This window comes from Jaculus jaculus, chromosome 9 (assembly GCF_020740685.1).
Source record: "Jaculus jaculus isolate mJacJac1 chromosome 9, mJacJac1.mat.Y.cur, whole genome shotgun sequence".
Classification (NCBI taxonomy): domain Eukaryota; kingdom Metazoa; phylum Chordata; class Mammalia; order Rodentia; family Dipodidae; genus Jaculus; species Jaculus jaculus.
Window position 1 is genome coordinate 21,289,920 of NC_059110.1, and position 27,267 is coordinate 21,317,186.

The window sequence follows — 27,267 nt, forward strand, 5'->3', positions numbered from 1 at the left end:
CGGTGTGTGCACATGATGTGGTACGTGTGTGCAGATGCACATGCTCTGTGGAGGCCAGATATTGGACATCAGCCCCTTTCACTCTTACTTCCCTGAGACAGAGTCTCTCGCAGGACCCGGAGCTCACTGCTGTTCAGTTAGTCTGGCTGACCAGAGAGTCCCAGACGTCCCCCAGGCTCCACCCTCCTCAGCACTGGGGTCACAGGTACACAAACCATTCCCATCTTTTTTTTTCTTCAGGTTTTGTCAAGGTAGTGTTTTACTCTAGTCCAGCTTCACCCGGAACTCACTTTGCAGTTCCAGACTGTCCTCCAGCCCACAGCGATCCTCCTACCTCTGCCTCCCGAGCACTGGGATTAAAGATATGCACCACAACTCCAGGCTCTGTTCCCAACTCTTTTTTTTTTTTTTTTTTTTTGAGAGCAACAGACAGAGAGAGGAAGAGGGAGAAACAAGAGAGAGAATGGGTGCACCAGGGCCTCCAGCCACTGCAAACAAACTCCAAATGCGTGTACCCCCTTGTGCATCTGGCTAATGTGGGTCCTGGGGAATTGAGCCTCAAACCAGGGTCCTTAGGCTTCACAGGCAAGTGCTTAACTGCTAAGCCATCTCTCCAGCCCTATTCCCAACTTTGTATGTGGGAGCTGGAGATTGACCTCAGGTCCTCATGCTTGCATAACAAGTGCCCTTACCCACTGAGCCAGCCTCCCATCCCCTGCGCGGTAATGTACGTGGGAGGTGTGGGAGGCTGGGAGAAGGTTGCACACAGTGAGATAACCAAGTGAGGCACATGAAGTGAGCCCCAATCACATGTAGAGAATCAGCAGACACTGAAGGCACCGTGCCAGTCAACCATGGTCTCGTGGGCACTAAAGCTGTTGGCAAAACTTCATGTTTTAGAAAAGCTAGAAACGTGGATGTGCATGTGCCAGCTCCTGACACTGTATGTGGAGTTTTCTAGAACATCATGCCCAAGGCAAAGGAGTCTTGGGCACAGGCACACCGGGTCATAGGGCAAGCAATAAGCAATGGCCACTGAGAGCAGAACTACACATGAGTGAAACACAGAACGAGCCAACAGCGATGTCATTGAGTCTTGAGAAATCGGAAGCTCTGTAGACAGGAAACATTCGTGCATGTATGCACGCACGCACACACGCACGCACACACGCACACCCGCGCATCCACAAAGCAGGAGACATGAGTAAATGCAAAACTATATTCTCTCTGCTGGAGAAGTCTCTGCACATAAGTCTGCACAGACCAAAAAATCCAAATAGAGGGTAACTGTCAGGATGAATTAGTTTTTTTATTTTTATTAAAAGATGACTTCTGGGCTAGAGAGATGTCTTAGCGGTTAAGGCGCTTGCCTGCGAAGCCTAAGGACCAGGTAAATAAAAATGAATTTTCTTTCTTTTTTTAATTTTATTTATTTATTTATTAGAAACAGAGGGGTCGGGGAGAGAGAGAATGGGCGTGCCAAGGGTCTCGAGCTACTGCAGACAAATTCCAGACGCATGTGCCACGATGTGCATCTGGCTAACGTGGAACCTGGAGAATCGAGCCAGGATCCTTAGGCTTCGCAGGCAAGCGCCTTAACCGCTAAGCCATCTATCTCTCCAGCCCTGAATTTTCTTTCTTTAATTAATGAAAGGTAGATACGCTGACTCTGATTTCTCCTTATGGCATTTCATTAAAAAAATACAAGTCCAAATATTTTGATCAGGCACTAAGTGAACCGGTTTCTTTATGCTAGGGAAATGCAGGAGTGACTCACAGGTGGACAGGAGACCATCCTAAGGTGCACCCACCACTCTCCACAGACCACTGTTCATTATTCTTTCTCCTGCTTTACTGCATTTTTCTGTGAAATTCTGTTCACTTTGCAATCTCTTTCCAACCATCACATCCATATATTCAAAAATAAGTTATGTCTAAAGTGTTATTAGTGAATAGATACAAATTGAGATTTCTTTTTAAGAAACCACTTAAATGGGTTTCTCCTAAAATATTTAGTTGCCATGAGATAAACCAATGACAGATTTAAGGTGTATTGGTTCAGCTCAAGCCTCCTCTGAGAGATGCTGTTTAACTTGCCTCATGGTCTCCCTCATGCGCTCCCTCTCTCTCCCAGGGGACTATGCATCTACAAGTGGTAAAAGCAGTTGTAAACATTTTTCACACTTTTCACAAACCACACTGCACATTTTTTCTATTCTTATTTTTTAACTTTTTTGTTTATTCTTACTTATTTATTTGAGAGTGACAGAAAGAGAGAGAGAGAAGGAATAGGCGCATCAAGGGCCTCCAGCAACTGCAGACGCTTGTGCCCTTGTGCATCTGGCTCACGTGGGTCCTGGGGAATCGAGCCTCAAGCCGGGGCCCTTAGGCTTCATAGGCAAAAGGCACTAAGCCATCTCCCCAGCCCCCATTCCTATTTTTGTAAGCATCAACTTCATGGTGCAAAAAGTAGAAAATAGTAGGATACTAAGCAATGTCCCACTGTATCCAAAAGAGGCGCATGAGAATAGCTGTATTGAAATCCATAGAGTATGCTTCATAGATTTCCTCTCGCGTGTTCTGTCAACTTAAATTTCAAGTCAGGAATTGCAACCTATGAAAACATGGCTCATCTTTGCTTAGAAAGTAGAAAAGTAGGGCTGAAGAGATGGCTCAGCAGTTAAGATGCTTGCCTGCAAAGCCTGAGGACCCAGGTTCAAATTCCCAGTAACCACATAAAGCCAGATACACAAGATGGCACATGCATCTGGAGTCCATTTGCAGTGGCTAGAGGCCCAGGCGCATCCATTCTCTCCCTCCCTCCCTCCCTCACTCTCTCTCTCTCTCTCTCTCTCAAATAAATAAATAAGATATTCAAAAAGAAAGGAGAAAAGTATAAATTTGCCCAAAGTTCCATAGTTCTATGAGTTTGCATATTTTTCTCCCGAACCTTTATTTGTTAAATCCCTTTTGAGAATTGCCTAAGTGATAAAAGAGCTTCTGTGATTTGTATATCCACAACTCTGACAGACAAGCAGCTCTGAAAGACGGCCAAAGAAAATGCAGGCTCAAAGTCACGACAAATTTCCCAACAGCGAAGCAATAAGGCCTTCGCTGCCTCCCTTGGGAGAAAAGGCCACTTCAAATCAGAGACTGAAAATTAGAGGGTACGGGACATTGCATTTTATACACTATTCAATCCTATAAATTGGGCTTCTGGAGCCAAGGATGGATTCTATTGCTGTTTTTAAATATATTTGTAACACAGAGCAGGGATTTCACAAGTTTGTAGAAGCTTATGCATTTTTAGTATTCCTCAGCAGTTAGGATCTGCTCCACGTTTCACTGAAAGCCCCCAATTCTTCTTGGTAATATAAGGCAAGTAATAATGATCCAGTGTTTAAAAAAAAAAAAAAAAAGAAAGCAAAATGACCTAAAAGATTGGCTCACGATTTGCCCAAGGTCATAAATAAATGAGTGGCACATCCAGGGTAAGTATTTTTATTTTTATGGATGAACAGTAGATTGAGTACAGGAGGCTGGGCAATATCCAAAATGCCGCCTGAAGGATAAGTATTTCTTAACTCCTTTAGACCATCATTTTCTTATGAATTCTTCATAGCTTTTCAAAACCCCAGAACTATAACATACTATCCCGTGTGTTGTTTTTCAAGACCCCCAAATTCCAAAGCACCATGGCCTCAGTAATATGGTAACTAGGACTTGTAATATATCTGTATAGATACAGATCTACAAGCCCATAGGATTTGAGCAATTTATATATATTTCCTCTAATAAGTGCTATCATAGCTATTCTTCCTATATAGTTATAATCAAAAATGGTGACTGGAAAGATGGCTTAGTGATTAAGGTGCTTGCCTGTGAAGCTTGGGGACCCAGGTTCAATTCCCCAGTACCCATATCAAGCCAGAGGCACAAGGTGTCTGGAATTTGTTTGCAGTGGCTGGAGGCCCTGAAGCACCCATTCTCGATAGATAGATAGATAGATAGATAGATAGATAGATAGATAGATAGATAGATAGATAGATAGATAGATAGACAGATGATACACAGATAGATGATAGATAGATATGTATATGTATATATAATCTTTCTCCTCCTCTCAGACAAATAAAAATTAAATATTTAAAATGTATATGCACATGTGCATTTGTTACAGTCCATCTCAGTGGAGATGTCATGGAGGCAGGAGCGAGTCACATTCGGTCTGACAGTGAGGAAGCAGGGTAGAGTAATGAACACTGGTTGCTCCGCCAGTGAGCAGTTTAAGCAGTCAAGGAACCTGCCCCACAGATAAGACGGGCCTTCCCACCTCAATTAAGCTAATCAAGATGATCTCTCACAGGTGACTGTGGGTCCTGCCAAGTGACGATCACTAAGAACCAGCACATACCCTGTGGAATCCTATGATTATATTATTTGACAATATGAAAGGGGGCTTTCATCCCATCTGTTTGTTTCTGGATGCTTGTAATTCTTGCCAAAGGAATAGAAGGGATTTGGAAATTTTTAGCATATTTATTAAATGTCCTAGTTATATAATCTTAAAACGGAGTTATAAAGCCTTGTTTTGTTTGGAGAAAAAGTATCGCAAGTGGAATGACCTTGAAAACTTTTCTTGTCAAATTACTTCTAGTAAGAAATCAAACCGGGGCTGGAGAGATGGCTTAGCGGTTAAGCGCTTGCCTGTGAAGCCTAAGGACCCCGGTTCGAGGCTCGGTTCCCCAGGTCCCACGTTAGCCAGATGCACAAGGGGGCGCACGCGTCTGGAGTTCGTTTGCAGAGGCTGGAAGCCCTGGCGCGCCCATTCTCTCTCTCTCCCTCTATCTGTCTTTCTCTCTGTGTCTGTCGCTCTCAAATAAAATAAATAAAAAATTTAAAAAAAAAAAAGAAATCAAACCGTAGAAGCCATTTACCAAAGTAATTATGAGGTCGTGGATACAGTAGGAGGGAGAACGCACACGGGGGACACAAACTTTATCCAGATTTTCTTTTCCTTCCTTCTTCTGCCTCTAGGCCTCAAGGGGTGTAGGACAGGGCTTGCACATTTGTACACTGGGAGGTGACCATGGACTCCTGTGGAGATTAACCCTTGCTGCGCTGAGAATAGTTGCGTGATTGTGTGGTCTCACAGGGTAATATACATGTTCATATACACAATCTGTTGAAGGGAATTAATTTCACTTCATCGTTTTCTTTTAAAATTCAGGTCATTTTGGTATATTGTGATGGACTCTAGAATATAATTATTCTATGGGTCTTCTGCATTTCAATGTGGGCCACTGTGCTGAGAAACCCAATCAGACATGAATGACATCTTCTGCCACTTAAGAACTAACTAACTTTCTCTCTCTCTCTCTCTCTCTCTCTCTCTCTCTCTCTCTCTCTCTCTCTCTCATTTCATGTGTAGTCCTTCTCCAGCCAATGTCTCAATCAGATATATTAATTCCAACACCTACATATCTATCCACTATTGTATGCTCTCCATCCTTACTGACATCTTTCTTTGTCAAGTCACTATTACCTCTATCAGAAAACTTGGTGAAAGAACTTAAAGCAAGGGTTGAAGGGGAGTCAGTAGTTTTGCTCAGCCATCTGGGTTATTTCTACCTTTCATCTTTTTTTTTTTTTTTTTTTTTTGGTGTTTGAGGTAGGGTCTTGCTTTAGCCCAGGCTGACCTCAAATTGACTATGAAGTCTCAGAGTGGCAATCCTTCTGCCTCTGCCTCCCGAGTGCTGGGATTAAAGGCATGCACCAGCACAGCCAGCCCTCTTTTATCATTTTTTAATTATGCACTTTTATTTATTTATTTATGTATTAGAAGAAGAGAGAGAATAGGCATGCCAGGGCCTCCAGCCACTGCAGATGAACTCCAGATGCATATGCCACCTTGTGCAGCTGGCTTATATGGTATCTGGAGAATTGAACCTGGGTCCTTGGGCTTAGGCAAGTGTCTTAACTGCTAAGCCATCTCTCCAGCCTCTCTTTCATCATTTTCAAGCTACTTAAAAAATCTATAGACTATAGAAAATAGAAACTAATTCAAACTATTCTTTTTTAATATGTGTATGTGGGGGGGGGTGTATGTGCGTTCCTCCTATAAATGCACATGTGTATGAATGTGTGTGGACGTCAGAGGAAGCCCTCAGGTATCATCCTCAAGAATGCTATCCACCTACTGACAGAACTCTCTCCAGTCCCTTATAGACTGATTTTTTTCTTTTTTTTTCTTTTTTTTTTTTTTTTGCAGGCAGAGAGAAAGAAAGAGGAGACAGACTGAGAAAGAATGGGCTTGCCAGGGCCTCCAGCCACTGCAAACAAACTCCAGATGCCTGTGCGCCCTTGTGCATCTGGCTTACGTGAGGACTGGGGAATCGAACCTAGGTCTTTTGGCTTCGCAGGCAAGTGCCTTAACCATTAAGCCATCTCTCCAGACCGCTTAGACTGATTTTTGCCAGGTTATTTCATGTCAGCAACAAAAAGGTAACTGATGCAAGATAGAAAGGCTACCCGCGTTTATAACCGTATAAACGTAAATCCTAAAGCACCTTTAATAAACGACCATGGTGTTAACAGACCTCGAGCAGCTCGCATCTCTCTGAACCCACCATGTGCACTAAGAAAGTTCTTTCCAATGAGTCTTTCTCAATCAAGTTTGCAATTTCCACACCCGCCCCATCACTGTTCACTGACCTGCCTACTACCTACTCTCCATTCTCAGAAGGAGACACAAAAGCAAACCCTTCCATTTTCAAGCAGCCTTCCAGCGTATGTTTACCAAGACCATGGTGCTTCCAAAACAATCTTTAAAGGTGAAGGTAATTTGCCTCAAATGAACACATTAAACTGCTAAAGACTGTTAAGTGCTGCGCTTGTCCTGTCTATAACATGGCCATGTTTTCCTCAGGAATAACCAAGCTGGATAATCCTGTCCACATGAGCACTCATGGGGCCATTGGGGTGAATTCCTCCAACTCACACAGTTTCAGTCACTACAACTCCGTGGCCGAGAATGAAGACATACAGAGGTTTTGACTGCTGTCAAGTCCAAAACACACACAGGCTACGTGCAACTATCAAGGGAAACCATTTAAAATGTACCAAAAAGCCAAAAGGACCTCGGTTCAATTCCCCAGGACCCACATAAACCAGATGCACAAGGGGGCGCATGCATCTGGAGTTCGTTTGCAGTAGCTGGAAGCCCTGGTATGCCCATTCTCTCTCTCTCTCTCTCTCTCTCTCTCTCGCTCTCGCTCTCGCTCTCTCTCGCGCGCTCTCTCTCTTTCTCTCTGTCCCTCTTTCCCTCTCTCAAATAAATAAATAAAAATAAATATTAATATTAAATAAATAAATAAAATGTACCCCAAAAAGTACCTACCTGGGTTAAGAATAATCCTTTACATAAAATCCCTAATCAAGAAGCACCTCTCCTCTGTCAAAATCTGCTTTTGCGTTCCCTACATCTAAGAAGCAAGATAAAAATATCCTTTTAGAAAAGATACAAAACCTAAGAAACACTGCAATCAAGTAATCAACTATTGAGAAGTGGAGGTATTAATTATCTATTTCGGTTTTTATAAGGTAGGGTCTCACTCTAGCCCAGGCTGACTTCACTCTCTCTGTAGTCCCATGCAGGCCTCGAAATCACTTCAATCCTCCTACCTCTGCCTCTAGAGTACTGGGATTAAAGATGTGAGCCACCTCAACTGGCTGGATTCTTTCTCTTAAAACATGAGGGATCTCCTTATGCTATCCAGGTTGGTCTCAACCGATCTTCCTGCCTCAGCCTGCCAAGGATCTGGGACTTCAGGAACATGCCATTATACCTGACTTACGGGGTGTGGGACACGTTTTAAATTGTGCTACCAGTTAAAGTAAACTTAAATCAGCCTCATTTTTCCTCAGAGAAATGGCAAGTGTTTATTTTCCTGACCTTTACAACTTTATTACACCAAAAACTTGATAAAAAATAGACTTGAATTAAAAGAGCTTACAGGCTGGGGAGATGACTCAATGATTAAGAAAATTTGGGGCTGGAGAGATGGCTTAGCGGTTAAGCGCTTGCCTGTGAAGCCTAAGGACCCTGGTTCAAGGCTTCATTCCCCAGGACCCACGTTAGCCAGAGGCACAAGGGGACGCACGCGTCTGGAGTTCCTTTGCAGTGGTTGGAGGCTGGAGGCCCATTCTCTCTCTCTCTCTCTCTCTCTCTCTCTCTCTATCTATCTATCTATTTGCCTATTTCTCTGCCTGTCACTCTCAAATAAATAAATAAATAAACAAACAAACAAAAATTTTTTAAAGAAAAGTTTACAAGGGCCTGAGATCATCTGAGTTTGACTACCCAGAACCCACATAAAAAACTGGCCATGGCTACAAGTGTCTGCAGCCCCAGTCTGCAATGGGCAGAGACTGGGAGAATTGCTGAGACTTGCTGACCCAAAGCAGTAGCTCCAGGTTTCCGAGAAAGACCCCATCTCACCAAATTCTATGGACAAGCCACTACAGCAGGGCATTGGCAGCTCTCGGACCTCTGCACCCATGCACATGGTGTGTGCATATCTGTAGAGACCACACATCACACACACACACACACACACACACATGCAGGCACACACACAAGTAAACAGCATAGGTTCCAATGTGGCCCTGAGAAACGGTCCCACAGTCCGTTAACCTGAAGACTGCTCCCCCTGTACCCTTTAGTGGGCAGAGTTCCACCTTCTAGAATCAACGAATAGCCATGTGCTGGCCAAAGCATGGACAGTGAGTGAGAATGGCTAAGAACAGCTCTTGGAGGGGAAATGGGGAAGGATACAGGACAAGAACCCAGAGGACAGGTGGCCCTCTTCCAGTCACAGGGATGAAAAGCACAAAGCAAGGTTGTGCAGGGTAGAAAGATTGCCTGAGTTCAATGGTTGTTATTAAGCAACATGAAATAATCACCCCACCCCCATTTTTCAGCTAGGGAAACAAAAACTTTCCATAAGGACACTTCCCTCTCTCTCTCTCTGTGTGTGTGTGTGTGTGTGTGCACATGCATGTACATGCACATGTGTACTGGGTGTATTTGCATGTGTGCAAGTACATCATGTTTGTATGCATGTGGAAGCCAGGAGACAACTGCAGATACAGCATCATTCACCTTTCTTTGTAACAGCATCTCTCAGTGGTCAGGAGCTCACCAGTAAGGCTACACTAGCTGACCAGTAAGCCCCAGGGACCCAGCGTCCTCCTCAGTGCCGACACTACAGGCCCACTTCACCATGCCCAGCGTTCTCGAATGTGCGTTCTGGTATCAAACTCAGGTATTCATGCTTAGGAAGGAAGCACTTCGGCAACTGAGCTATGACCCCAGCCCCAATACAGTCACTCCTTTAAGGGTTCTCAGAGTAGAAAGGAGTAAGTTGTTGGCTTAGATGTCTAGACAAGGTCAGGTAAACTAAAAGGCATCACACAAAATGTTCACATTAGAATTCCCATGTAGACAGATTTTAGGAGAATAAATGCGCCTATACACTCGGGTGGTTTCTGTTAGGTTGCATTTCATGGGAAAACTTCACTGTACTTCCAACCAAACTCCACCCATCAGAACTTGGCACTGACATCACCACACAGTATCTGAAAGCCTCTGTTACCTTTGAAAATCGAGCATTTATCCATTTGGTAAAGGTTTTCTTCTGGACGTCATTGTGCTCATCTGCAGGAGGGAAGGGAGACAAAAACAAAAAGAGGAGTGTGAGTGTGTGGGTAAGCGTGTTGTTAGTCAGTGCATTGACTAAAACCATCTCCAGCCTGAGGAGATTAAAACAGTCCCATTAGGAGTGTTCACGAGGCATCAGGATGCCAACTGGTGAAGAACCTTTTGCCTCAGTGTGGGTGGAGCCTGTCTGCCCGGCCCCTCAAGCCCCCTGGATTACCCCAGCTATGGAATCCAGGCTTGTGGCATCCAATCAGGACCTGACATCTATTATAATTTCAGTTGCATTTTAAGTAAAATGGCAAGCATGGTTAAAAAAAAAAATGTTGACATGTTCAAAACAAAGCTCTCCAATAAAAATTAAGGTTTTTGTAATTTCCTTCCTGTTCACAGAAGTCCCAGCTACATGTTCTAGAACAAAAAAAAAAAAAAATAAGTTTTGAATCAGTTCATAACCCATTTTCCTACAGGAAGACTGGTAAGGCAAAGGTCACAGTGGGTTTAATCTAAATAATATTTTTTTACAAGTAGAGCAATCAGAAAACATTATGAAATTTGGTTTTGATTACAAATTCACTCACTATCACACCAAATGGTAATTCACTTCAAATAAACTAAAGGACCCTGAACTTGTGGGGAATCGGCCGAATGAATGAATTAGGAATAAAGAGGTCACAGGAATAAATTTCTATAAATAAAGAGGTCACGGGACAGCAACAAAAAGCAGTCACAGGCTTTGGAATCACATAAACAGCATCCACACTCACTCACTATGTGGACAAACAGAAAAATACGTTTCATCCCTTTTTACTCCTTCAATTACATCCACGTTAGCCACTCTCCTGTTTTCTACTAAAACTAGCCCAAGAGCGCTTGTTGGCTTGACACCTACAAGGCAGCAAGTTAACCTTCTCTACTTCTGAAAGCAGTCTGCGTTTGGAACAGTACAGAACACTATGGAGCCTCTGCATGTAGACTCCACAGCCAGGCACAACACCAGACAGCATCCACCTCAGAAGAACAAGGAGGAGGTCCACATCTTCTGCCTTTATACGTGGAGCTGCTCGGTCATCTCTAATAGGACAGTTAAATATGACTCCACCAAGTACTATAGTTTGGATGTTGGATGTCACTCAAAGTCCATGTGTTAAAAGCCTCATCCCGGGCTGAAGAGATGGCTTAGCGGTTAAGGCGTTTGCCTGTGAAGCCTAAGGACACAGGTTTGATTCCCCAGAATCCAGATAAACCAGATGCACAAGGCTGCGCATGCATTCTCTCTCTCTCTCTCAAATAAATAAATAAAACTAAATAAAAATAAAAGCTTCATCCCCAGCTTGGTAGTACTGGTGATAATGGAATCTTGAGTAGATGGCAAACTTTGTGTAGGTCCTTAAGTCATTGGGACAAACCCTTACAAGGGTTATGAAATCCCCTGCCTCTTCCTCTTCCTTCCTTGGCTTCCTGTTGTCCCTCCTTACTATTGTCATGGGGTACAGCAACTACAGGTCCCAAGCTATCAGTCATTGACTATAATCTTCATATCTATGAGCACACAGAGCCCTTTTCTCCCATAAATTAACCAACGCAAGGATTCCAGTGTGGTGCTGGAACACTGACTAACACGTCGCGTTTGTGGCATCGTGCTATACTGGCTTCAGGAAGGGGAGCTTATCATGAAAAGGTCATTCCTGTAATATATACAGCCACAGCTCTAAAAATGTATGCACTTTTACAGATCCATCAAGGTAACTAGAGACGGACCCCAAGACACAAAGGGAAAGGCTGGTGTAAAAAAAGACACAGCTCTCTAAGAAACTTCTTGATGTCAATGGTGTTAAAAGGTGACCTTCCTCCCAGAAAGGACAATAAAGACAGCCATCAGCCCCTCGTTCAGCCTTCTATGTTATCTGATCAGTGTCACACACAAGCCATCTATTTACCAAGAGGACTCTGAATGTCCCCGTCTTCAGCATCAAACCCTCTAGGGGGACAGAGCTGAGTACTGAATACAGAGCTATGCATCACACACACCCTCACAGGGAGCGGCCCCATCTAAATGAAACAATTTTTAAATATCTCTGTTCAAAGCACTTGGAAAACCCAATTACTTGTTTCACTACCTTAAAAAGCACTTTTTTTTTTTATGAATTTTGCTGTATAGGCTATCCTTTCATCTTGTGAATAAAATATAGGGAGGCCATAAATAAGCAAATAAATATTAAATTCTCTTACTTTCTTCACACGCATACAATTTCAGAATTCCTGACCATACTAAGACAGAAATACGACTACATTTTACTTTTGAAAGTATTTTTCAAAGTATTTAATTTTCTTATTTCAAAAACACATTAAGACTGCTGGGGGTGGGAAGATGTCTCGGTGGGTAAAGTGCTTGCCGCCAAAGCATGGGGCCTAAGTTTGGATCCCCGGTGCCCATACAAATGCCAGGCAAGGTGGTGCGTGTATCTCCAGTGACATGGAGATACAACCAAGCAGATTCCCAGTGCAAGCAGCAAATAAGGTGCAGAGTGATAAAGGCCCCCTAACATCGACCTCTGGTTCCCCACGTGGTCATATACACACGTGCACATGCATCCATGCACACACAGGCATACGATCACAGACACATGCGTGCACACACATATGCACATGCACACACACCTAAACCCCAACACATACAATACACACAACAAACACATATGCAAAAAGGTTTTAAATAAAAAAACCATACTAAGACTCTAGATGCAGCTCAGTGGTAGAGCATGTGCCCAGCACATGCAAAGCCCACTTTCACTCCCCAGAGCCAGGGGAGCAAAAATTAAAACATCTAACATTATAGATTTTTTTCTCTATGGAAAAAAAATAGAATAGAATAAATATAGAATGAAAAAAGAAATCCTATCACTTTACATAATGATAAATAAGATCTTTCCAGATTCCTGTCCATAGGTGCTATTGATTAAAATAATAATAATAATAATAATAAAGCAATGTTTCTAAAATATCCTGTAACATTTTAGTCAAATTGACATCTGGGTGTAAGTCTCAGTAACCTATATGAAAGGAAAGATGAGCCCATAAATTTAACTCTTGGGGCCAGTAGGCTAGAAAGGAGATATAAAGGGAATAGAAAGGAAGGGAGGGGGGTACTTAATAGGACAGTACTGTATATATGTAAGTAAAAGAATAGATTAATGGGGATGAAAAGACCTAAGTGAGGTCAGAGGAAGAGACTGAGTAAAGGAAAGGTGGAGGGAGGGCTAATCAAAATCTAAGAGGATATAAATAAATCATATGGGAGCCTACTTTTTTGCACAATGGAATACTCAGGAGCCATAGATTCTTACTAGAAAAGTTTCAGTGCCAGGATGGGATAGTTTCCAGTGAGTTGCTGGCCAGGGAGGTCCCAGAAGCCCCCAAAACATTACAGGCCATTGCCAAGGCCCTTGGCTTCCCACCAGGAATAGATAGATGGTAAGACCCTATTGCTGAAGACTCCACATACTTGGGCTACCAAGCCACAGAGAAATCCTGCTGGAGCTGAGCTGATAACCTCCTCCATGTAGACCAGCTGACAGAAAAGCTGGAAGAAACCATGCTGCATGCAGTTCACTGGGAGAGAGAGAAATCACCAGTAAAGATACCCAACAGTAGACACCGCAAGCCTTATATTTGGCCAGCCAGGCCAAATGAGCAAAGGGGTACAATAGTGGCATGTCTGTCATGGTGGAAACCAACTGCCCTCTAATTGGACCAGAGGCCTGCTCCATAGGACAGAATACATCCCTGATACTGAAAACCTACAACAGGGTAGTCATGAGTCCTAGGGGTGTAACTTCTGCTGATATCTGGCTAAATGTATATACTATGCTCATCAAACTGCCCAGTGAGCACTTCTCTTAATGTTCATACCCATACATTAATGCTACTCTCACTTTTGGTAGAGAACCTTCTCTTTTCAAATGGCAGTGGCCTTGGGATGACTCAGGAGGCATCATGGTGCTGAGAAGAAGTTACAGAGAAGTGCTCAGAACTGAAATATCTCTCTCTGTCACACCTTCCGAGGCTCAGGGTCCATTGTGGAAGAGGTAGCGGAAAGAATGTAAGAGCCAAAGGAACAGTAGGACTCCTTCCAACGTGCTCCTCCAGACACAAAATGGCCTGGATATTGGATATCCATGACCTCACAGTGCCTGACACTACCTACACAAGACCATCATAATAGGAGGAAAAGATGATGACATCAACATAAAAGAGAGACTGATTGAGAGGGGGAGGGGATATGATGGAGAGTGGAGTTTCAAAGGGGAAAGTGAAGGAGGGATGGCATTACCATGGGGTATTGTTTACAATCATGGAAGTTGTTAATAAAAAATAAAATCAATTTTTTAAAAAAGTTTACTCTTGGGGGCTGGAGAGATGACTTAGCGGTTAAGGTGTTTGCCTACAAAGCCAAAGGACCCAGGTTCAATTCCCCAGGACCCATGTAAGCCAGATGCACGAGGTGGAGCATGTGTCTGGAGTTTGTTTGCAGCAGCTGGAGGCCCTGGCACACCCATTCTCTTTCTTTCTTTCTTTCTTTCTTTCTTTCTTTCTTTCTCTCTCTCTCTCTCTCTCTCTCTCTCTCTCTCTCTCTCTCTCTCAAACTTTTTTAAAAAATTAACTCTTTAGCTTCCAAATATCCAAATGTCTCAAAAATACTTCACTAATACAGCTAATGAGTAAGGTTCACATTTTAATAATAAGCCTACAGTCAGACTCACTCTCTACCCTCCCCCATCCAATTATCCTATGGACAGAAATTTAGCTAATAGCCTGTGGCTTTTCAATTATGAGATGCAACGTGCAAAGAATGTGTGACAGTTACAAGTAACGAACCACCCTGCAGGCCACAATTTAGGTAAACAACCTTGAGTCCGTCCTCTACACTGGGCAGTGGAAATAAGACCAGCCACCTGCAGGACCACCAACCAGGTGAGGAGCCAGGGTCAGGCCACTCTTGGCAGGCAGTTGGCCCTGCTAGAAATGTCTACAGAGCTTGAACAGGCTCACTGAGGAGATAGCTCAGTGGTAGAGCACTAGCCTACCATGCATGAGGCCCTGGTTCAATCCCTGGTTCTACCAAAAAAAAAAAGTACGTTATCATCCACAACTCTTACACACCCCTTACTCAGTATCAAGCCAATTTGTTGTTTTAATTTCTCCAAAACAGAAATATGAAAGCATACGCCCCAGTCTTGCATCTGACTGGACTGTTCACGTGTGTGCTACAAGATTGGGTAATAATGTCCAACATACACACAAATCCATCTCCTCTGAATAGATTCCTTCTGATTTCCAAACTTACACAGGTATTTGTGTAATAATAGTAATAGATCTGGATTTTAGAAGAAAAAAAAAAAAACCTTATCTGGCTTAGCAAATCTTATCCATTAATGACCTTTCTCTGTGAGGGGGACAAACACGAGACTGAATTAGAAGAAAAATGTGTTAAGCCCCTGAAGGCCGCTTTTCCAAATTCTTCTTCTAAATATTTCGCTCCTCTTCAAATGCTCCTGACATGCTCACACACATCCAAGGCCTTCGTCGCTGCCTGGCCTGGAACGCTATTGCTGCAATGGGGAAGGAAAGCGAAGCCAGAAGCTTCAAGGAAACTGGTTTGAAAGCATGTTACCTTCACCAACTAATGGAAATTCTTATAGCGGAACTTAGCAACAAATTTCAACCAAATCCTAAAGGGAGAAATTAGGAATGATTTTCCTATGGAGATACCAGAGTCTTAGGGATACACACACACACACACACACACACACACACACACACACACACACCAGGAAAACTGTTAGCATACTCATACGTCTTTTGAAGCAATTTATTTTTTTTAATATTTCATTTTTATTAATTTATTTATTAGAAAGGGGGGAAAAAAGCAAAAGAAGAGGGAGGGAGCGAGAGAGAATGGGCATGCCAGGGCAGCCACTGCAAACGAACTCCAGATGCGTGTGCCACCATCTGCATCTGGATTACATGGGTACTAGTACTAGGGAGTCAAACCTGGGTCCTTGGTCTTCACAGGCAAGTGCCTTAGCCGCTAAGCCATCTCTCCAGCCTTTTGAAGCAGTTTACTAGCGTCCAATGGGCTGCCACTGGCATTCACAAAGGAAGGACAGGGACCTGTGTTAAGCCTCAATACAAATGTCTCATTGGATGATTTAGAACTACTCCTGCTTCACAAATCCAATTTAACACACACCTGAGACAATCATGATGACCACCAAAGAAATACTTCTTTTTCTGGTCACAACATGTGAGTTACCCTGATACACCACAAACACCCAGGCATGTCATCCTCCTCTTAGACTTCTTGTTGACCTCATATCAAAACCAACTCATGTACTCAAACAGTACGTCACATGGGAATAATTGTTTAAGAATCCATCAAATACCATCAAAATGTAGACATAGAACTGGCCACATGAGACAGACTGCTTTAAAGGGACTGGAAGTCCCAGAGTTTGTCCCATAAACCACATCAAGGCCTATCTCTCCTCAACAGATACTCCTTAAGACTGGCTTTAAAAACAAAACAAACAGCTTTATTGAGACATAATTTCATAAACTGCACAATTCACCATTTAAACTTTGAAATTCAATGGGTTTTGAAATATTACATGGTAACAGGGCTGGAGAGATGGCTCACCAGTGGATGCACATGCCTGTCATGCCTAAGGACCAAGGTTTGATCCCCCCACACCTACATAAAGCCAGATGCACAAAGCGGTGCATGCATCTGGAGTTCATCTGCAGCGGCTCAAGGATCTGGCCCACCCATTCTCTCTCTTCCCCTCCCCGCCACAACAAATAAATTAATTAATTAAACAGTTTAAAACAACCACACAAGGTCTCGCCTGGTGAAGGCAAACCCTTCAGCCTTACAAACACTCCATATTAGATTTTTGCCTTATTTTTTTAAAATCAATGCCGATGTTGGGCTGGAGAGATGGCTTAGCGGTTAAGCGCTTGCCTGTGAAGCCTAAGGACCCCGGTTCGAGGCTTGGTTCCCCAGGTCCCACGTTAGCCAGATGCACAAGGGGGCGCACGCGTCTGGAGTTCGTTTGCAGAGGCTGGAAGCCCTGGCGCGCCCATTCTCTCTCTCTCCCTCTATCTATCTTTCTCTCTGTGCCTGTCGCTCTCAAATAAATAAAAAATAAATTAAAAAAAAAATTTTTAAATCAATGCCGATGTCATAGAAGAAAAAGAGAGTGACCTAGAGAGAGCTGAAGGACAATAGTGATGAGTCACTGTCACAAAACTAATTTTTTTAAATATTTTATTTTATTTATTTGAGAGAGAGAAAGAAGCAGAGAGAGAGAGAATGGATGTACCAGGGCCTCTAGCCCTGAAAACTCCAAACACATGCACCATCTTGTGCATAGGGCTTATATGGGTCTTGGGGAATCAAACCTGGGTCCTTTAGCTTTGCAGGCAAGTGCCTTAACTGTTAGGCCATTTCTCCAGCTCAAAAACTAAATTTTTTTTAAATTTTTTTGTTCATTTTTATTAATTTATTTGAGAGCGACAGAGAGAGAAAGAGGCAGATAGAGAGAGAGAGAGAATGGGCGCGCCAGGGCCTCCAGCCACTGCAGACAAACTCCAGACGCGTGCGCCCCCTTGTGCATCTGGCTAACATGCATCCTGTAGAATTGAGCCTAGAACCAGGGCCCTTAGGCTTCACAGGTAAGCGTTTAACTGCTAAGCCATATCTCCAGCCCATCGAAAGTTAAATTTTTAATGACTGATTGGAGGTTAAACTAATTTATGAAAGGAGATGTTTATTGCATCAGATTTCTCATGCTATCTTTGTTCTTGTTAAATAAATTTCTATTATTTTCTACAAACTCTGAAGAAAAGAATAACTGTCAAAAACAAAGGTGTGTGGATAATTATGCAAATTAGATCAGAAAAAAATTTGAATGTAAAGAATACTCTAGTGATCTGACCTTCAGACTTTGTTATAAGTCCTATTTGTCAAGATAGCTACCAAAAGTCCTCACAAGACTGCTGATTTTTCAAGTCATATTTTCCCTTTTATCTCCTTCACTTCCTCATGAGGAGTCCTTTTGATCAATCATGAATTTATATAATTGAAAATAAAAACTTTCCAAGGTCTGGAGGGATGGCTTAGCGGTTAAAGTGTTTGCCTGCAAAGCCAAAGAACCCACGTTCAATTCCCCAGGACCCACATTAGCCAGATGCACAAGGGGACGTAGGCATTTGGAGTTCATTTACAGTGGCTGGAGGCCCTGGCACGCCTATTCTCTCTCTCTCCCTCTCTCTCCCTCTTTCTCTGTCAAATAAATAAATAAATAAAAATAAAATATTTTTTTAAGAAACTTTCCAAAAGCTGGGTTCATGTCTGTAATCCCAGGATTTGGGAGGCTTGAGTACAAGGATGCCCAAGAGTTCCAGGCTAGCCTGGGTTACAGACAGAGACCTAAAGATTGGAGAGCCAGGCATGGTGGCAAAGGTAATCCTACACTAGGAAGGCATAGGAAAGTTGGTGCATTCAAGGCCCGTCTGGGTGCATAGAACAGTCTTGTTTTTTTAAAAAGAACGTGCTTGGAAGCCAGGCATGGTGGTGCACATCTTTTAATCCCAGCACTAGGAGGCAGAGGTAAGAGGCTCACTGTGAGTTGAGGCCAGCCTGGGACTGCAGAGGAGTTCCAAGTCAGCCTAGAGTGACACTCTACCTTGAGGCCGGGTTGGGGAGAAGCATTCTTAGAAGGCTGGGCATGATGGCACTCACTTTTAATCCTAGCACTTGGGGGTAGAGGTAAGGGATCTCCCTGAGTTTGAGACCAGCATGGGCTACAGAGACACTTTATCTCAAAAAAAGGGGGGGAGCTGGAGAGACAGCTTAGCAGTTAAGGCGTTCACCTGCAAAGCCGAAGGATCCCAGGTCAGTTCTCCAGAACCCATGTAAGCCAGATGCACAAGGGGACACTTGCATCTGGAGTTCCTTTCCAGTGGCTGGAGGCCCTGGCATGCCCATTCTTTTTCTCTCTCTCCCTCCCTCTTTCTTTCAAATAATTAATGAATAAAATATATTTTTAAAGAAACAACAACAAAAAGACACTTGGAGAAAATTTTTCAAAGAAAAGCTGAATAATATCGCCAGTTACCAAATATCTCCCTATATTCTGATGTAGGACAATATATCTGCTATGATCTCAACACTGTCACCCCACTCAAATAAATAAATATAAGCATACAACATTCAACATATTATAAAAATATATTGTACATATTGAAAATGATAAACTGAATGAACACTGTAAGAACCAATGATAACATGGCAAACCCAACAGGGCCAAAGAATGGAAAGGAGTACAGCTGCCCAGCTCCGGACTGCGCCAGTATCATCCTCCTTGCTTTGGAGCCCAAAGAAACACCTTGACAGAGACAAGACTGACATCATCTATCCACGTAGGCTTGAGCACTGGCCTTTTCATTCTGCTAAGCAAGAAAGGTGCCACGTAGCAACAATGCGGCTGGAGGGATGGCTTAGCGGTTACGGCACTAGCCTGCAAAGCCAAAGGACCCAGGTTCAATTCCTCAGGACCCACATAAGCCAGATGCGCAAGGGGATGCATGTATCTAGAGTTCATTTACAGTGGCTAGAGGCCCTGGCATGCTCATTCTCTCTCTGTCCTCTCCCTCTCTCCCTCTCTCTCCCTCTCTCTCTCTCTCTCTGCTTGCAAATAAATAAATAAATATTTTTCTTAAAAAAAAGAATACTGGGCTGGAGAGATGGCTTAGCGGTTAAGCGCTTGCCTATGAAGCCTAAGGAACCCGGTTCGAGGCTCGGTTCTCCAGGTCCCACGTTAGCCAGATGCGCAAGGGGGCGCACGCGTCTGGAGTTCGTTTGCAGAGGCTGGAAGCCCTGGCGCGCCCATGCTCTCTCTCTCCCTCTATCTGTCTTTCTCTCTGTGTCTGTCGCTCTCAAATAAATAAATAAAGAAATAATTTAAAAAAAAAAAAGAATACTGTGGTGTCAAAGAACTGTTGTCATTGTTGTTGTTTTTAGTATTTTTATTTTTTTATTGTGCGTCCCAAACAGTAGGCTTCAGTATGGCATTTTCATACATGCATGCCAGGCACTAAGCTCATATGAACCCACCATGGCTCTCTCTCGTTCCCCTCTCACTGCTCCCCTTCCTGTCCCCAAGCAGCCCCCTTCTACGTCCATGTTATACAAACTCACAATTAGTACAAATGCCACCTGTTAGAGAAAACATGCAGTATTTGGATTTCTGAGTCTGACTTACTTTCTTTAACACGACGATCTCAAAGAACTCTTGGGTCAAAGAAATAAGAATCCCCCCACTCATCAGGATTACACAAAGCAAAAAGTGTGGAGAAACTTAACAGCCAGAAGGAAGAAGGCCGCTGGTGGAGGCTCACGAAGCCTCTGTTACCACCTCCCTGCAATTGGAGAACCTTGGGCTCTGAGACATGTCCCCTCTTTCCTTTTTTTCCATTTTAAGCACCCACCTTCTTGTCTACCAGTCCCACTTGGGGTTTTCTTGTTGGTGTTTCGTTTTGTTTTGTTTTCTTGCTCTTTCAAGGTAGGGTCTCACTCTAGCCCAGACTGACCTGGAATTCACTGTGTAGTCTCAGGGTGGCCTCGAACTCACCGCAATCCTCCTCTCTCTGACTCCCGAGTGCTGGGATTAAAAGGAGTATGTCACCACAGCCGACTCCTGTCCCACTTTTTTGATACCAGAGCTCCTTCCAAAGTGTCTCCTTGACCAAGCTTTTCCAGCAGCCCTCTCACCACCTCTCAGCCATGACGCCTGCCTGGCTGAGTGAGTCATGGTCCCCTGCAACAAACCAAGGCGGTGGCTCTGCCTCCAGCTACCACGTTTCTGCAGTCTCTTTCTGCTTCTTTTTTTTCTCCTCGAAGCACTTCCAGCATGGTGTCAGTCATACGCTTTAGAAGATCTCCACATGCAAAGCTTTGTATTTGTGTGTTAGTTTAAGTCACAGGTTTGTTTCAAACACTCACTTTTACTCGTGAACCTACATATGTTAAGCCAATGACTAATATTTATCAGGAATTCCAGTAAGTAAAAATATGTAATTTATAGCTTACTATTAACAAGCTGCAAACTTGGTTCATTCAATGAACAGAAGTCTCTGTTAGCTAACTGGAAAAACTAATCCTCCCTATTAAGCTAATTGACCAAATCAGACTGAACATGTTGACAAGAAGTTTGACTCGAGTTTGTTAGTTAAAACACGTGTCTCCAGGGGAATATCTCACTCCAAAATTCTCTTTCCAGAATGGAAGGACACACAAATGGCAGCCAGACATAAAACCCTGGCAAATGTATTTAAAAAAAAAAAGGAACTGGGGTGCTAGAGAGATGGCTTAGCAGTTAAGCACTTGCCTGTGAAGGCCAAGGACACTAGTTCGAGGCTCGATTCCCCAGGACCCATGTTAGCCAGATGCACAAGGTGGCACACACATCTGGAGTTTGTTTGCGGTGGCTGGAGGCCCTGGCGTGCCCATTCTCTCTCTCTCTCTCTCTCTCTCTCTCTCTCTCTCTCTCTCTTTCTCTCTCTCTCTCTCTCTCTCTCTCTCTCTCTCTCTCTCTCTCTCCCTCCTTCCCTCCCTCTTTCTCTGTCTGTTGCTCTCAAATAAATAAATAAAAATAAACAAAAAAAGGTACTGGAAATTTAACAATGCTTTAGGGCATGTTTGCTTTGCCTTCTGAAATGCTCGCTATATTCAATACACACCACAGGATGCGGAGAATGAAGGCAAGCCTTTCTTTTGGGAACTGGAGGTGGGGATGATAAAATATTAGGAAAGAAAGGAAGGTGTCTAAGATGCCTCGCCAGGTTCCACCAGAAGGAAAGGTTGGCATGACCACAAAGGACACTATGCAGGGTGAAACCACTCTGGAGTCTCCCACTGTTCCAACCTATCATATCACCACAGAGAAGGTCAGCTGCAGTTTAATGACAAAGGGACCACTGGGAATGAGGGGGGGCACTCCAGGGGAAACAGTTAACATCTGTCGAGGTCATCCACAACAAAAGCTTTACAAATTAATGAATTTGAGAAATGTGCTAGGAGTGTGGCTTGAACATGGACCTAGTTAGAATGTTAGAAATATTTCCCCCCTGGGGAATTTGGTGTTAGTCAATGGACATGGACTGGCCAAAATGCTTCCTAAACATTATCCACCATTGATTAAACAAAAAAAAAATAAATAAAAATCTCTTAAATCCAGAGACTAAGTCCCTATGGCCCTGCCTGGGTCAGCTGCTCTCCAGAATTACCTGATGCTAATTATAAGACTACCTAACTCCTATCCCTAAAACTGCATCGTTCAATAGAAATGCAATGCAAGTGACATGCATAATACCTTGGTTTTAGTTCTCTTTTGTTTGGTGGTACTGGGAATTGAACCTAGGGCCTCACACCAACAAGGCAATAAGGACTTCATCACTGAGCTCTATCCTTAGTCTTTATTTTTTTTCACTTTTTATTTTTTATTTTGAGGCATCTCACTTACTGTTCTAATTGTTCTCAAATTCACTCTGTAGCCCAGACCTGCCTTGAACCTGTGATCCTCTAGCAGCTACCAATCTTGTCTTGACATGCAGAATTTTAAAAAATGTTTACTGGGCATATTGAAGCATCACATAACATTCATTTTAGTAATATGTGCTATTTAACCCAATACATATAAAATCTCATTGCAACATATTATATGGATATGTTACATTCTTTTTTAATGCTGTGTTTGAGACCCAGTATGTATTTTAAATTTCCAGCATCTGAACTTGGACTAGCCAAGACTCAGGTGCTCTGTGGCCAGTGGCGTGAAAGGACAGCAGAGCTCTGGAATAAGGCTGCAGTCAAGGTACCGAAAGCCTTCATGTCCTTCAAAAGGACAGAGAGCCGTGGCTTATCGAGCCAACACACAAGCCATCTGAACAGGTTCTGAGCTACCTTGATAACAATGATTGGTTAACGATGCCATTGTTCAAGGTGGGCGTTAGTCTAAAACTTGTCTTTGTTATGACCTTCAGAGCAGACTTCTCACACCCTAGCCGCTGTGGAACCATGTGGAACCATTACTGTCAACCAAACATAATGGAAAATTTAACAGTTCTTAGGCCATTTTGGAAGACTTCTGCTCCAATAAAAGCATACAATAAGAAGTAGAAATATCTCCAAGTCTTTTATTTCCTACTCATTTAAAAGCAATTAGCTGAACACCTATGGTTTGGGAAATGCTGTACAAAATCTATACAGTGACATTTATTGAATGTCGACTATATGTGAGCCCAAAAAGGGACCAAGTAGTACTCTCAAAAAGCGATGGCCCTTATTGGGAATAAATGGCAAAATGAGAATTAAAAAAAAAACAAAAACAGGCAATTGTAACTAACATGTTAGGGACAGACATAATCACAAATTCACAGTAAAAATGCTTCACAATGGTGTGAGGAAGGGACCAGAGAATGATTCAAGGGACAGCTTTTTTTAATCATGTTTTAAAATATTTTATTTATTTATTTATTTTAGAGAGAGAGAGAGAGAGAGAATGGGAGCACCAGGGCCTCTAGCCATTGCAAAGGAACTCCAGATGTCTGCACCACTTTGTGCATCTGGCTTTACATAAAGTAGGCACTGGGAAATCAAACTCGGGTCATTAGGATTTCCAGGCAAGTAAGTGCCTTAACTGCTGACCCATCTCTCCAGCCCTAGGGACAGCTTTTGAGCCAGGCATTGGCTATGAGGAGTAGGGACTGCTGTTGGAGCAATGCACATGGTTAGAAATTCTGAGCATTGGTAGAAAGAAAACAGCGGTAGCCAAGTCTTAAAGGCATAGAAGGGACTGAAATAAGCAGTTAGCATGGGCCGTTTGCTTCCTCTGAGCAAGTGCATGACACAGGATCAGAATGTGCTTTGATGGAATTAATAGGAAGAATGGATTTTTGGGAGGGAGGCCAGGAGAAAGCAAGCCATTCTGAGGCCTCTCGTGGTCACCACGCGGGGCCTCCAAAGACCTGCAGAAGTGAGAGGTTCTGAGATAAGGAAGGGAGAGGTAGATGCAATGGAGATTGAGTCCTGGAGATTGACTGCTGCTGGGACCTTCCTGTTGGAGAAGGGGGTGATTTCTCCTTGTTGTATATTCCACTCACTGCTAGATTTGTTCTTAACAATTTTTGATTGATTGATTCTGCTCTGCATACTTCCATTGACTTGTTATGAAAAATTTAAAACCAACTCCTTGCAGTTTTCAAGTATACATGACACTATGATTAACAACAGTCACGATGTACACCAGATACATTTTTTTTTTTCCCAAGGTAGGGTCTTGCTCTAGCCCAGGCTGACCTAGAATTCACTTTCTAGTCTCAGGGTGGCCTCCTCTGCCTCCCAAGTGTTGGGTTTAAAGGCACGCACCAACATGGCCAGCTATACAGCAGATTTTTGATTTCTCCGGTCTCAATAAGTCCTTTTGGTCTTTTTAGAAATATTTATATTTATTTATCTACTTTTGCAGTGCTGGGGATTGGATCCAGGCCACTGAATATGCTAGATGAATACCTCTACCTCTGACCAACATCCCCAGCAAACTTTCTCTTTTAATCCAAATTACTCCAACCCATATTCACTTCATACATTGTTAAAGAAGGAATATAGCCGGGCATGGTGGCACACGCCTTTAATTCCAGCACCTGGGAGGCAGAAGTAGGAGGATCACTGTGAGTTCAAGGCCACCCTGAGACTACATAGTGAATTCCAGGTCTGCCTAGACCAGAGTGAAACCGTACCTCAAAAAAAAAAAAAAAAAAAAAAAAAGACTGGCCGTGGTGGCGCACGCCTTTAATCCCAGCCCTCAAGAGGCAGAGGTAGGAAGATCGCTGAGAGTTCGAGGCCACCCTGAGACTCCATAGTGAATTCCAGGTCAGCCTGAGCCAGAGTGAGACCCTACCTTGAAAAACCAAAAAAAAAAAAAAAAAAAAAAAGAAGAAGAAGAAGAAGAAATGGAATCACCTTGCAAAAAATTCAAAGTATTCCCAGGAAAAATGAAGGATGTTGGTTATTAAGATGAGGGTAAAGTAGAAAACTAATGTACAATGAAATGCCACAAACCCAGATACCCAGACTTTCCCAAAGTACTGATAAAATTTTCTTATTTTCATACAAACAATAAAAACCTGGAGGGAAAAAAAAAATCCCTCCTCCACTGTTGGTGGGAGTGCAAACTAGTGCAGCCATTATGGAAATCAGTATGGCGCTATCTCAAAAAGTCAGAAATAAGGGCTGGGCATGGTGGCGCACGCTTTTAATCCCAGCACTTGGAAGGCAGAGGTAAGAGGATCGCCGTGAGTTCAAGGCCACCCTGAGACTACATAGTGAATTCCAGGTCAGCCTGGACTAGAGTAAGACCATACCTCAAAAACCACAAAAAGAAAAAAGTCAGAAATAGACCTTCCATATGACCCAGCTATTCCATTCCTGGACAAACACCCCAAGGCCTCCACGGTGCTACAGAGACACTTGTACATCCATGTTTATTGCTGCTCTGTTCACAATAGCTAAGAATTAAAATCAGCCAAGATAACCATTGACAGACACATGCATAATAAAAATGTGGTATATATACACAATGGAATTCTATTCAGCAGTACAAAAAAAAAAGAAATTATGAAGATGACAGTCAAATGGATGGATTTGGGAACAATCAGATTAAGTGAGGGAACTCAAACTCAGAAAGATCAAAGCCGCGTGTTCTCTCTAATATGCAGATCTGGGCTTGTAATTTCTCTATGTATATATACAAGTGCAAATGTGAACTAAACCCTTAGAAACAGAACTATAACAAAAATACAGAGAGATGAGCTGGAAGGGAGGGAGAGAAGAGCAGAAAGATCCATGTGATACGGGGGGAGGGGAAAGGGTAGGTGGAAGGAAGGATAGGAGGGAAACAGGAATCCACAAAAACAAACCATGTTTGAAGATGCCACAATGAAGATGCTTAAATCTCTGTATGCCAGCTAAATTTTTTTTTTTAAAGTATTGGAAGTATTGGGCTGGAGGAATGGCTTAGCGGTTAAGCACTCGCCTGTGAAGCCTAAGAACCCCGGTTTGAGGTTCAGTTCCCCAGGGCCCATATTAGCCGGATACACAAGGGGGCGCATGTGTCTGGAGTTCATTTGCAATGGCTGGAGGCCCTGGCGTGCCCATTCTCTCTCTCTCGCTTTTTGTCTGCCTCTTTCTCTCTTTGTCTGTCGCTCTCAAATAAATAAAAATAAACAACAAAAAAAAATTTTAAATAAAAAATAATAAGTATCTACCATCTGTTCATAAACATTAATATACCGCCATCTACCAAAAGCACAACTTTTTTAAAAATATTTTTTAATTTTTTTTCTGTTTATTTATTTATTCGAAAGTGACAGACAGAGAAAGAGGCAGAGAGAGAGAGAAAGAAAGAGAGAGAGAGAGAGAGAGAGAGAGAGAGAGAGAGAGAGAAAGAATGGGTGTGCCAGGGCCTCCAGCCACTGCAAATGAACTCCAGACGCGTGCGCCCCCTTGTGCATCTGGCTAACGTGGGTCCTGGGGAATCGAGCCTCGCACCATGGTCCTTAGGCTTCACAGCCAAGCACTTAACTGCTAAGCAATCTCTCCAGCCCAAAAGCACAACTTTTAAAAGTGAGACAAACCATACTGCAAATGTGATTTGGGATAGTTTTCATACTGCATTTTAATCTCTATTTGGAGTGCTTAATGTTGAGCTGTCACGAGTTAAAATTAACATCTAAGATCACAAGCATGGAGGGAAATGTGCTTTAATATTTAAACTTTCAATTGCAATATTACACGTCCATTAAAATGCAACCCTTTTTCCAAGATAAATATTTATAAGAAGCAGGAAAAACATGTCAGAAAGGAACACTGTGTTTCCCCTTTAAAAACTCAGGGGTAAAAAGCTCTTCACACGGACCATCTGGGTAAGAAGAAGTAAGATAGACATCTTTGCTTATGAGAGCATCAACTGAAAACTTATTAGGAAAGTAGATTAAATACTGAGTCATATACTTAAAATGCATGTACCATGTTTTTTAAACATTCCCAACAATGTAAAAAAAAATCGTGAGTTACTACAACCTTTTTATGGGAAAAGCATCTTTCTGGTAGGTTTAGACAAAGGCAAGGCCACATAAGTGAAAAACTTATACAACATTATAGTCAAGCCACTTCCCCTAACATGTGCATGAGCAAGCTATCCTTTCTATTACTATTAAAAAGTTAGAATAAGCTGGGCATGGTGGCGCACGACTTTAATCCCAGCACTCAGGAGACAGAGGTAGGAGGATCACCATGAGTTTGAAGCCAATCTAAGACTACGGAGTGAATTCCAGGTCAGCATAAGGTAGCACTTGAGTCTACAGTTCGTTTCAGTGGTGAGAGGTCTTGGTGCACTAATTCATTCTCTCTCTCCCTCTCTCTCTCT

General features: G+C 42.9%; 1 protein-coding gene across 6 annotated transcripts in view; it reads right to left on the reverse strand.

The window, feature by feature from the left end:
• The window catches only part of Utrn (utrophin), a 555,367-nt gene that overhangs the window by 409,438 nt on the left and 118,662 nt on the right, over positions 1-27,267 (reverse strand). For all 6 annotated transcript variants that reach the window (XM_045158274.1, XM_045158275.1, XM_045158277.1 and 3 more), the window contains one exon: positions 9,657-9,718. In XM_045158274.1, coding sequence (XP_045014209.1) covers positions 9,657-9,718 — 62 coding nt within the window. The remainder of the gene's footprint in view (positions 1-9,656; positions 9,719-27,267) is intronic.